The sequence below is a fragment of the Hippocampus bargibanti genome, linkage group LG18, assembly GCF_051943395.1.
Source record: "Hippocampus bargibanti isolate YZ-2025 linkage group LG18, ASM5194339v1, whole genome shotgun sequence".
In the NCBI taxonomy this organism is placed as follows: Eukaryota; Metazoa; Chordata; class Actinopteri; order Syngnathiformes; family Syngnathidae; genus Hippocampus; species Hippocampus bargibanti.
The window spans coordinates 1,098,443-1,108,134 of NC_142751.1; the positions used below are offsets into that span (position 1 = coordinate 1,098,443).

General features: G+C 40.4%; 1 protein-coding gene across 1 annotated transcript; it reads left to right on the plus strand.

The window, feature by feature from the left end:
- LOC148884165 (annexin A1-like) lies at positions 1–8,744 on the plus strand. The gene is made up of 12 exons (XM_089019947.1): positions 1–133; positions 217–317; positions 1,326–1,431; positions 1,523–1,617; positions 3,827–3,940; positions 4,067–4,157; positions 5,406–5,542; positions 6,301–6,394; positions 7,479–7,574; positions 8,206–8,264; positions 8,409–8,531; positions 8,620–8,744. Exons 2-12 carry the CDS (start codon positions 249–251, stop codon positions 8,674–8,676), a joined length of 1,041 nt encoding a protein of 346 aa, XP_088876073.1. The 5' UTR covers positions 1–133; positions 217–248; the 3' UTR covers positions 8,677–8,744.
- The last annotated feature ends 948 nt before the right edge of the window (positions 8,745–9,692 follow it).

Consider the following 9,692-nt stretch of genomic DNA (forward strand, 5'->3'; position numbering starts at 1 on the left):
GTGCAGGTGACAGGAAGGTCTGATATTTTTTGTCCTTCATCATCATCATCATCTGATGGGTGGAGTGACTTCAAAACTTCCTCACCCATCAAACTCACAAAAGACAACGTGAGCAGCGTCCGTAATAGCGCAGGTAAGTTTTGCAGGCCTTTCAACATCAACAAAAATGGATTTTCCCTCATTCTGTCATGCATGTGTCTGCTTTTTCCCCTGCAGATTATTTGTGGTCATCTTGCCCCAAAATAAAAATGTCTTTCTTCAGAAAATTCTACCAAAACATCATCCATGACAGAAACCCCGACGAGGAGACCATTAAAGTAAGTAGCAGCTGCGCCCCTGTGACATGAACTCCATTAATGAGTTGCAAAAAGGGGATATGAAATTGTTCTGGTCCAATTGTTTTACGTAAGGAGTGTCACAGTCATTTTTTTGCCATGGGCAAAAAGTGTGACCGTTTCCTGTCAATGGTCGTTATGAATTTGGGGAAGCCATTAGAATGTTGAATCATATAGAGCGCACAAAAAATAATCATGGACTACTTTCCATTGACTATCCGTTAGCTATCTACTAGCTGGCTGGCTTGCTTTCTATCAATTTAGCTTTCATTCCTTTTATCACTTTTCTGCTGTCAAATGTAAATTTCTCCACTGCGAGACTTATAAAGGCAAATCCAAGGCAATCAAATTCATATTAGCGAAATACTGTAGCTATCTAGGTGACTAGCTATCTAGCTTGCTATCTATTAGCTATCTACCAGCTGGCTAGCTACCTTTCTATCTATTTAGCTTTCTATTACCGCTATACTGTAGCTATCTTGGTGGCTATCTAGCTAGCTAGCTATCTGTTGGCTATCTATTAGCTATCTTCGAGCTGGCTAGCTTTCTATCTATTCAGCTTTCTATTAGTGCTATACTGTAGCTATCTCTTTGGCTAGCTATCTAGCTTGCTATCTGTTGGCTATCTATTACCGATCTACTAGCTGGCTATCTAGCTTTCTATCTATTTACTTCCGGGTTGAGTGAACGCTGGCGCCTGGCTGCCGCTGCTCACCCACAGAAAAACCTATCCTATGACTGTAAAAGTGACCTGGAGAGTTTTGAAAGGCGCTTAGAAATGAAATGTATTATTATCATTACTTTCCAAATTCAAAGTAAAAAAATAATGACTGTTATTGTGGTTTTCATACGACAATTTGAAATTTGGATTGAGACTTTAGCTTAGCATCATGGAACTTGACATGCTTGATTTGCTTTTGCGGGCCGAATAAAAGGAGGTGGCGGGCCAGATTTGGTCCTCGGGCTTTGACTTTGACACCTGTGTTTTAGGTGAAAGGAAAGGCCACACCCGTGTTTTACGGAACAGTGGCCCCGTACCCAAATTTCATCGCAAGCAACGACGCCAAAGTTCTCCAAACAGCCATTGAAACTAAAGGTGATTGGCAAGCTTCTTCTAAAATTGGACCTCAGAGGTCACTTCACCTCTGCGGTATCGAATTCAGAAAAGCAAAATGTCTTTTTTGCAGGAGTGGACGAGGATGTGATTATTTCCATTTTGGTCAAAAGGAACAATGAGCAGAGGCAGAAGATCAAAGTCGTTTATGAGGCTTCCACTGGCCAGGTAAGTGCCCCGTTTCATCAAGTCATTATTAGGATTAAGGTTGGAAGAATTCGACAGGATAAAAAAAAGAACTTAGTCGACTAGGAGTGAAGTCCTTAGGAAGGCCACGCACACTGACCAATACTTACATTTTGAATCTAACCACCCTCTACAACACAAACTCGGAGTTATCAGAACCCTCCAGCATAGGGCTAAACTAATACCAACAAGCGTCAAAGGTAGAGAAAAGGAGTCAAAACATGTCAGAAGCGCACTCACAAACTGTGGGTACCCTCAGTGGTCTTTTAACCTATGTCAAAAGAAAAGAATAAGGAATGAAACCAAAACTTCTGCAGATACTAAAAGGAGAGGAGTAGCAGTACCTGACATATCGGTGGTTTCTGAAAAACTACACTTTTGGCAACACAAAATTCCTACTTATTTCAAACCCATAAACACTTTAAAGGACAAACGACATCACTTTTTTGGTTTCCTGACATCAGAAAAACGTTTTATAGCAACCAAAACACACAGTATGATATTTTTAGTCAAATGCAAAACACCAATAAAAATGACTTAAAGTGTCTAAAAACTACTTCAAATTGAACCCGGAAGTGGCCAGTTTCAGAAAGTCCCGCCCCCAGTTCGTGACGTCACGCCAAGACGTCTTTACTTGCTCGAGAATTAAAAACAATGGCAATGGTGGTGTGTCCTACATACTTGGCAATAAAGATGATTCTGATTCTGATTCGGAAAAGATGCTTTCTTGTTACTCATCCAGTTATGAAAATGATTCAAATAGTCCTGAAGAGGAAAGCATACATGTTTGCAATCGATTAAATAATTAATTCCGGTCATTTTGATGCATCGGGAGAGAAATGTAGTGACAAACTCTTTAGTACTCACAGTACCCAAAAAAGGCAGAAGATGGCGACAAAGCTCCGTGGAAATTGTCTCCTGGGAAGTTATGTCAGCGAATATCAAATAAAAGTCTTGGTGCAACACACAAGGATTCACCATCGCGTTATTTATGTATTTTCCTTCTAATTTCGCCATCAACACGGATCAACACGAAGTTTTCAGACCAAACAAAGTACCGCAAAATGCATTGACGCCATGAAAGGACTGCTACAATGTGTCCTTTCTCGGTCAGGGGCGTTCCTTCCGTGAGGACGTAGTACTCGTCACCAACTCAAAAACAAGACTTCCGGAATATTCAGCGCGAGTCTTAAAACGCAAAATGTAGCTATATGCGGTGGAATCTTTGTAAAATACGCTCAGTCGAAATCATTTGAAGCCATTTTACAAATTATGGATACAACTTGTCCGGATGCGTCGGTTGTCCTTTAAGGCAAAAATTAGTGCATCCAAAAGATAGGCTGCCAAATGAAAAACAAAGTAATGTAGTTTATTCAATACACTGTAAAACTGAAAATTGTAAAGAGCAATACATTGGGGAGACTAAACAAATTCTCAAAAAAAGACTTTATCAACATCGCAGGGATAATACTAGCGGGCCTCAGCCTGCAGTACATATGCACCTAAAAGCTAGCAACCACTCATTTGATGACAATGAGGTTAAAATGTTAGCGAAAGAACATAGATGGTTTGAAAGGGGGGTAAAAGAAGCGATTCTTATAAAACAACAAAATCCTTCATTAAACCGGTCTGGTGGGGTGAGGTTCAATTTGGATCGTTCTTCGAACAGTCGTCTTAGAACACATAGGCTTAGTTATGCTGATGAAATGATATCAGAGCAAATGGGGCAATCAGGCCAGTCGTAGACCCCAAAATCAGGCAGGACAATAGAAGTAATCAGTCAGGACAATAGAGGTAATCAGTGTAGCCTCAGGGAATAACTCCTCTGCTCCCCCCAACCTGACAGCAGGGACGTATCATAGCAGAGTCAGGCACCACAACCTCTGGACAGTAGGGATATATATATATATATATATATATATATATATATATATATATATATATATATATATATATATATATATATATATATATATATATATATATATATATATATATATATATATATATATATATAGGGCCATAACTACCAGTAAATTTTAGTTATCTGACGAAACCTCTTGGATAAGAAGTCCGACTCCTTCAAAGAAGTACGGATGACGGCTGAAGAAACCTTCTCATCGATAGTCGACGAGAATAAACTTTTTATTTTTATCCCAACACTCTTTTTTTTCCTCTCCACATGTTGCAGCGATTGGATGAAGCTCTGAAATCGGCATTAAGGTCCGATTTAGAGGACATCGCTCTGGCCTTATTGTTGCCGCCAGCCCATTTTGATGCTGCCCTAATCAGAAAGGCAACAAAGGTAAATTAGCAATGTTTCTTATCATTCAAAAAACCTCATCAGCCTACTTCGGCTGATTATTTGTGAAAATTCAGTCGCCGGGTGACAATCTCAAGAAATCAATCCCGTTTGACTTGATTTGAACAGAGATTTGGCACGGATGAAGATGTTCTGGTGGAGGTTCTGGCAACCAGGACAAATGAACAAATCCGAGAGTTGAAGACGGTCTACCAAGAAGGTTGGACTTTTTTGCTCTCAAAAATAGTTCATCGCACTCCAGTTAATAATAGTAATAATAATAATAATAATTATTATTAATATTATTATTATTATTATACATACATACCGGTTGTTTTTTTTTAATCATTTTTTTACCTTCACAATAAAATGAGGTGGCTAAAGTCCATGTTGACCTCACAGGAGGATATTTACCAGACTAGATGCGTCATACGTGATGATAATAATAATAATAATAATAATAATAATAATAATAATAATAATACAGTTAATTTCTAAGCGCCTTTCAAAACTCTCAAGGTCACTTTACAGTCACAGGATAGGTTTTTCTGTGGGTGAGCAGCTGCAGCCACACGCACCAGCGTTCGCTCAACCAAAAAGTAACTTAAAGCGATAGAAAGCTACCTAGCTAATAGATAACTAATAGCTAGCCAGATAGCTAGCTATATAGCTATTATCGAGATTGATAGATAGTTAGCTGGCCAGACAGATTGGATTGGATTGGATTTGGATTTTTATTAGTCTCACAGATAGCTATAAAGATAATAGTTAGCCAGCTAGATAGCCAGCATATAGATAGCAAATAGATAGCAAGTTAGATAGCTAGCAGCTTGATAGCAAGGGAAAAAAAACAGATGGATGGATAGATAGCTCAATTTGTTGGCCATTTTGAAACCATTCTGAAGCATCGGGATAAAACATTTGAGCATAAATCTCAATTTTGGATGTGATTTGATTTTCACCTTGTTATAAAACAATTATGGAAATATTTTTAAGTGTACGTGTGTGTGCCAGTTGTGAGGAAAATGAGAAACCCACAAAAATCCGATTGGAAAATATGTATATACACAGCCAAACCTCTGTTTTCAAACCTGTTTGTTCCGGACCAATTTGGTGTTTGACCCATTATTTATTTATTTATTTATTTATTTATTTATTTATTTATTTATTTATTTATTTATTTTATGCCTCGGTTTACAACCGAAAATGGGCTCTGGAGCAAATTGAGCCCATCTGAATGCATCACTGAACTGAATAAATTAAATTATTCAACATATAGAGAAAAAAAGTGAGCATGGGAACATATTACAACATTTACATGTTACAACATTTTACGCTATAAACGTGAATAACTAAAAATAACATTCAGTGTATTAGCTAACTAGCTCTCTAGCTAGCTATCTATTAGCAGGTTTGACTGTATTTCAAAATGAGGTGGAGTCTTCATTTCAACGCCGCTTTCCCTCAGTGTATGGCGACGACCTGGCGCACGTGATTATGGATGAAACCAGCGGCGATTTCACCGCTGCCCTACTGGCGATGTTGAGTGCAAACAAAGACGAGGACACACAAGTCAACATGACTCGGGCCCAAGAGGATGCAGAGGTAAAAATTGGATCATGTCACATTTTAACTCATTCACTGCCGGACGCTGTGGAAAAAGGTGTCCACTCCAGTGCCAGGGTTTGTGTCATTTTCATCCAAATTGCAGGACCCACACAATATATAATAATAATAATGCATTTCATTTCTCAGCGCCTTTCAAAACTCTCAAGGACACTTTACATTCGTGGGATAAGTTTTTCTGCGGCTGAGCAGCGGCAGCCACACGCGCCAGCTTTCACTCAACCCGCAAGTAACGCACACATAATATAATAATCTTAATATGATAAAAATACATCTCATTTATAAGCGCCTTTCAAAACTCTAAGGTCGCTCGACAGTCACAGGATAAATTTTTCTGTGGTTGAGCAGCAGCAGCCACACGTGCCAGCGTTCACTCAACCCACTCATAGAAAGCTAACTAGCCAGCTAATAGCTAGCTTGCTAGCCAGCCAGATTTCTAATAGATAGCTAGCGAGTCAGCCACATAGCTAATAGATAGCAAATATCTAGCAAATAAAGTGCTGTCAAGGACACTTTACAGTCACAGACAAGCATAGATACAATAATAAATAAAATACAATTATAAATAGAAACAAGAGATAAAACTACATTTTTATAAATATGAAATATTGACTTTTAGGACTTGAAACCGCCCCGACGTGTGATTGTGAGGGTCGAATGGTGTTTGTCTATTTGTCTCCTGTGATTGGCTCGCATCCAGTTCAAGGTGTCAATCAACCCGTGTTGCGCACCCGCAGACGCTGTTCAAAGCCGGAGAGAACATGAAAGGTGTGGACATCGCTCCCTTCTTAGACATCCTGACCACGCGCAGCGGACCTCAGCTCTCCAAAAGTAAGCGTGAAACTCAACTCAGGTGAAAACTTGACTGGCTTCCAAAGTGGACAAATGGCTGGCGCCACGCCCATCTCGGGTAACAAGTGGAACGTGTCTTTGAGTCACTGTGCGACAAAAAAGACATTCCCGGGTGACGTTGTAATAATAATCATAATCACAATAATCCATTTCATTTATCAGCGCCTTTCAAAACTCTCAAGGTCACTTTACAGTCACAGGATCAGTTTTTTCTGTGGGTGAGCAGCGGCAGCCACACGCTCCAGCGTTCACTCAACCAGGAATAACTCAAATAGATCAAGTTAGCTAGCTAGCTAGCTAATAGATAACTAATATATAGCTAGTTAGATAGCTAGCTAGGTAGCTAGCGACGGTGATACCGTTCAACCGGGAATAACTCAAATAGATAAAGTTAGCTAGCTAGCTAGCTAATAAATGCCTAATAGATAGCTAGGTAGCCAGTAACAGTGACCCCGTTCAACCGGGAATAACTCACATAGATCAAGTTAGCTAGCTAGCTAATGGATAACTAATAGCTAGCCAGTTAGGCAGCTAATAGATAGCAAATAGCTAGCTAGCTAGGGAGCCAGCAACGGTGACCCCGTTCAACCGGGAATAACTCAAATAGATCAAGTTAGCTAGCTAGCTAATAGATGCTTGATAGATAGCTAGCTAAGTTAGCTAATAGATAGCTAGCTAGCTAAGAGATGATTACATTTAAACTTTCACGAATATTGATTTCTCATATCAGCTGTAATCATCGTTTACATCGTGATTCACAGTACAGGTAACATCCGACTTACGACCAACTCGACTTTGGACCACCCGTACTTACGACCACAACCTCCAAACCTTTTTTTTTTTTTTTTTTAATTCCTTACACCGCAACGCGCTAGCAGGCCGGCAACGCATACGACAATTTTGTCCAGCCAGCCAGCAACTCACTCTCGCACAACAATCGACCGTGTGATGGCACCAGAGGGGAGTTTGCCAGTCATTTAGCCTCCGAGTCTGTATTCAACATTTTGAATGGATTTCGACTTACAACCATTTTGACTTGTGCCCCCTTGTTTTTGCCCGACAGCGTTCCAGAGGTACGCCTGCCTCAGTGACATGACGCTCCCCAAAGCTCTGAACGTGGAGCTAAAAGGAGACATCGAAGACTGTCTACTTGACATTGGTGAGATTGCGCGGTCAATGTCGCTTCCGTTCAACAAGCCCGACGCCAAATTCAAACCGGAGCTTAGAGAAGACAGTAAGGCGTTTTTAGCCGGGGAAAAAAAGACCATGCATGGTAAGGCGTTATTAGCCGAAAAAAACGACCATGTATAGTAGGGCGTTTTTAGCCCAAAAAAACAACCATGTGTAGTAAGGCGTTTTTAGCTGAAAAAAACCACCGTGTATAGGAAGGCGTTTTTAGTCGGAAAAAAAACGCCCATGTATACTAAGGCGTTTTTAGCCCCCCCCAAAAAAACATGTATAGTCAGGTGTTCTTAGCCCAAAAAAACATGTCTAATCAGGCGTTTTTAGCTGAAAAAAATGACCATGTATAAGTTAGTTTTTAAATGGACGTCACAAATGCCCTTGGGCTTACATTGCCAATGTCATGTGACCAAACCGGGAAAATCGTGAACCTGTGACGGTCGCAATGTGACCCCCGAGGTCATTTTAACACCAATTTCCGGCGACAGCAGAAGTTTCAATTCTTATTCCATGATGGCAATATTCATCCAAGTATCATTTTCATTTGATTTCCTTTTTCAATGGATGTAATTCTCAACGATCCTTTTTTCAATGTCTTTTCTCTCAAGTGAAATGTGCATGGAGCACACCGGCATTCTTTGCCGAGAAGCTCCACCGAGCAATGGAGGTATGAATGAATGCAACAGCCATCTTTATTTTACGTCTGTGTATTGTTGGAATTCAAATGCAACATTTTGTCAAAAGTTACTTTTTTACTTGTTGTTTTTTTTGTGGTTGTTGTTGCTGAAATACTGTTACTGCGCCCTCCCAGCGCCATGGCACATGTGAAGATACGTTGATCAGGGTGCTGGTGAGTCGCTCCGAGGTGGACCTCAAGAAGATTTTGGAAGAATACAGGGCCATGTATGACACGACGCTCCAGGAAGACATCCTGGTAAAATCAAAGATGCATCCTACCCCGAAACACTATGTCGCGGTGAAATGAAAGCCTTCAAATGTATTTTGACTTGTGTTTTTCACAGAAAGACACCAAGCATCATTTTGAGAACATCCTTCTTGGACTGTGTGGGCCCCACTGAGAAAGCACCTCATTGAAATTTCAATTGCTTTTTTTCCCTCTGAAATAAAATGCCTGAGTTGACGGTCACATTTATTTCCCAAAATGGCAGTATTATCAAATGGAAGAGTATGAAGTAGCCGTGGATCCTTGAGGAAGAAAAATCGAACAAAAAGTTAAAAGGTCAAAGGTCTTGGACAGGGACAGTGCTCAAATTTTATTTTAGGCTCGGGATGAGTTCCAAGGGCCCGATTGCATTGAATCATGTCACATGCAATAATGTGTGACTTTTTGAAGGTACCGATTAGGTCATTGAGAAGCAAGTCAGTGGAGGATTTAATGACACTCTTGTCCAGTAAGGAATTAGTGTGACTTTTAAAGAGTTTGATGTTTCTCTTTATTTGTAAGTCGGTTCGTTGTCAGATCTCCCGGGCAGGTGATACGCAGAGCTTGATCATGGCGTGGAGTCGAGCAAGTCATTCTTCGGTGCCGTGACTTCCGTCCGTGACTGTGCGGGTCTCTGCAACTCTCTGTGACTCCTTGGCAGTCCGTGTGATTCTGATTCTCTCTGTCCCGCGACGGCTACTTTTAAACCCATTTTCATGCGTGGGAAATGCATCAGGCTGAGACGCACATCAAGGAGATCAAAGGGCTTGAAAGACATCAAAGACACAGTGCGCACCAATGACGCCAAAACTTCATGTGCACCCTCTCACTATTTTGTATGTACCCTGTAACTACTTTGTGTTTCCACATGAAACTGTAATTGATGCGCACGAAATAGTAATTAGTATGCCCAAATAAGTTAGTCATCAAATTTCAAGTCCAATTTCAGGTCATAAGATGAAAAGGTTTCTTCAGCAGTCGTACTCCTGTACGACTGAGAGCTTACACAGACGTATTGCTGCCAACTTCAGGTCATAAGGTGGGCGTTCGTGCGCCCTCGGGCGGACAAAATTAGCAACAACAAACAAAACAATTACGTAGTTTTATTTTTTAAGAATAGATTTCATTTCCAAAACAAACATGCGAATGAAA

What these genes read in the sequence shown, in the direction of transcription:
- LOC148884165 (XM_089019947.1), top strand. Translation starts at nt 249, where the DNA reads ATGTCTTTCTTCAGAAAATTCTACCAAAACATCATCCATGACAGAAAC. An exon ending in TAATCAGAAAGGCAACAAAG is followed by an intron (nt 3,941 to 4,066) that starts GTAAATTAGCAA and finishes TGATTTGAACAG; the next exon opens with AGATTTGGCACGGATGAAGA. An exon ending in AGCTCCACCGAGCAATGGAG is followed by an intron (nt 8,265 to 8,408) that starts GTATGAATGAAT and finishes GCGCCCTCCCAG; the next exon opens with CGCCATGGCACATGTGAAGA.